Source organism: Meleagris gallopavo, unplaced genomic scaffold (assembly GCF_000146605.3).
Source record: "Meleagris gallopavo isolate NT-WF06-2002-E0010 breed Aviagen turkey brand Nicholas breeding stock unplaced genomic scaffold, Turkey_5.1 ChrUn_random_7180001874468, whole genome shotgun sequence".
Classification (NCBI taxonomy): domain Eukaryota; kingdom Metazoa; phylum Chordata; class Aves; order Galliformes; family Phasianidae; genus Meleagris; species Meleagris gallopavo.
The window spans coordinates 2,795-4,399 of record NW_011139070.1 but is presented as its reverse complement, the minus strand read 5'-3'; the positions used below and the strand labels follow the sequence as shown (position 1 = coordinate 4,399).

General features: G+C 68.4%; 1 protein-coding gene across 1 annotated transcript in view; it reads left to right on the top strand.

Moving 5' to 3' along the window:
* Positions 1-4: 4 nt before the first annotated feature.
* LOC104916194 (nuclear receptor subfamily 4 group A member 1) overlaps positions 5-1,605 on the top strand; it is a gene marked incomplete at both ends in the record, with an annotated part of 4,392 nt that continues 2,791 nt past the window's right edge. The window contains 3 exons of the mRNA XM_010727189.1: positions 5-628; positions 1,230-1,359; positions 1,443-1,594. Coding sequence (XP_010725491.1) covers positions 5-628; positions 1,230-1,359; positions 1,443-1,594 — 906 coding nt within the window. The remainder of the gene's footprint in view (positions 629-1,229; positions 1,360-1,442; positions 1,595-1,605) is intronic.

Below are 1,605 nucleotides of genomic sequence, written 5' to 3'. Positions count from 1 at the left end.
CGCCGCTCCGGCTCTTCCCAGCTTCAGCACCTTTATGGAGAGCTACGCCGGGGAGTTGGACGCCTTCCTTTGCCAGCTGCCGGCCGGCGGGCAGCACTTCAGGCTGGAGGAGCTGCAGGTGTACGGCTGCTACCCCGCGGCCTTCGGGCAGCACGAGGAGACCCTCTCCTCCTCCTCCTCCTCCTCCTCCTCCAGCGGGTCGGACTGTTACGGCAGCCCCTGCTCCATCCCATCACCGAACTTCCCCGCTCCCCAGGCTCCGGGCTGGGACGGCTCCTTCGGGCCCTATTCTCCCAGTTACGACGGGGGCCGGCAGTGGGGCGAGGCGGTGAAGGGCGGCGGTGCGCAGCCCCAATTCTTCTTCGCGCCCCCCAACCCCGTCGGTTCCCCGAAGGACCCCCGCCTGATGGACGCGGATCCCTTCGTTCTGCCCCACGGACCCGCTGGGGCTTTCCCTGGGTTACCCCTCACCCCGACGTCGCCGTTGCTGGAGGGACCCCCGCTGCCCCCCGCCCCTAAAACCCGCGGCCCCGGAGCGGCTGAGGGACGCTGCGCCGTCTGTGGGGACAACGCGTCGTGTCAGCACTACGGAGTGCGGACCTGCGAGGGCTGCAAAGGCTTCTTCAAGGTGAGGGGTGGGCTGCGGGGGGGAGGAGGGGGGCACCGGGCGGGGGTCACCTGCAGGGACGGTCCTCAGCCCCAGTGGCTCAATTCTGGTGTCCCCATCCCCGGGGTCCTCAGCCCTAATGGTCCCATTCTGGTGTCCCCAGTTCCAGGGGCCCCGTTCCCAACGTCCCCAGATCTGATCTCTCTCCCTACTCTGATGGACCCAGCCTCGGTGTTTCCCAGCTCCAGTGATCCCAGTCCTGGTGGCCTCAATTCCAGTGGCCCCATCGCCATCCCCAGCCCTGGCAGCCCCACTCTCACATCCAACCCCAGCTCCCGTCATCCCACTCCGGTGCCCTGAGCACCAACGTCCCCAGCTCAAGCGACCCCAGCCCTGGTGACCCCCACCCCAGTGTCCCCATCCCCCCCACGCCCAGCTCCGGAATCCCCATTCCTGACGTCCCCATCTCCGGTGCGCCCAACCCCAGCACTCTCAGTCCTGCCGTCCCCAACTCGTCGTCCCCTCCGCGTCCCCCCGGTGCCATCAGCCCCGGATGAGCACCCGGCGCAGGCGGTGGCAGCAGACAGAAACCCTTTTGTCCTTCTCCTCCGTCCCCCCGCAGCGCACGGTGCAGAAGAACGCCAAGTACATCTGCCTGGCCAACAAGGACTGCCCCGTGGATAAGAGGCGGAGGAACCGCTGCCAGTTCTGCCGCTTCCAGAAGTGCTTGGCCGTGGGCATGGTCAAAGAAGGTACGGTGCCCGGGCTGTAGGGCGCAGCGTGGGGCCGTGGGGCCGAGGACGTGGGGCTCACGGCGCGTCCCACCCGCCTGCAGTGGTTTGGACCGACAGCCTGAAGGGTCGCCGCGGCCGCCTGCCCTCCAAACCCAAACAGCCGCCGGACGCGTCGCCCGTCAGCCTCATCACCTCCCTGGTGCGGGCGCACATCGACTCCGTCCCCAGCGCCACCAAGTTGGACTACTCCAAGGTGGGAGCCGC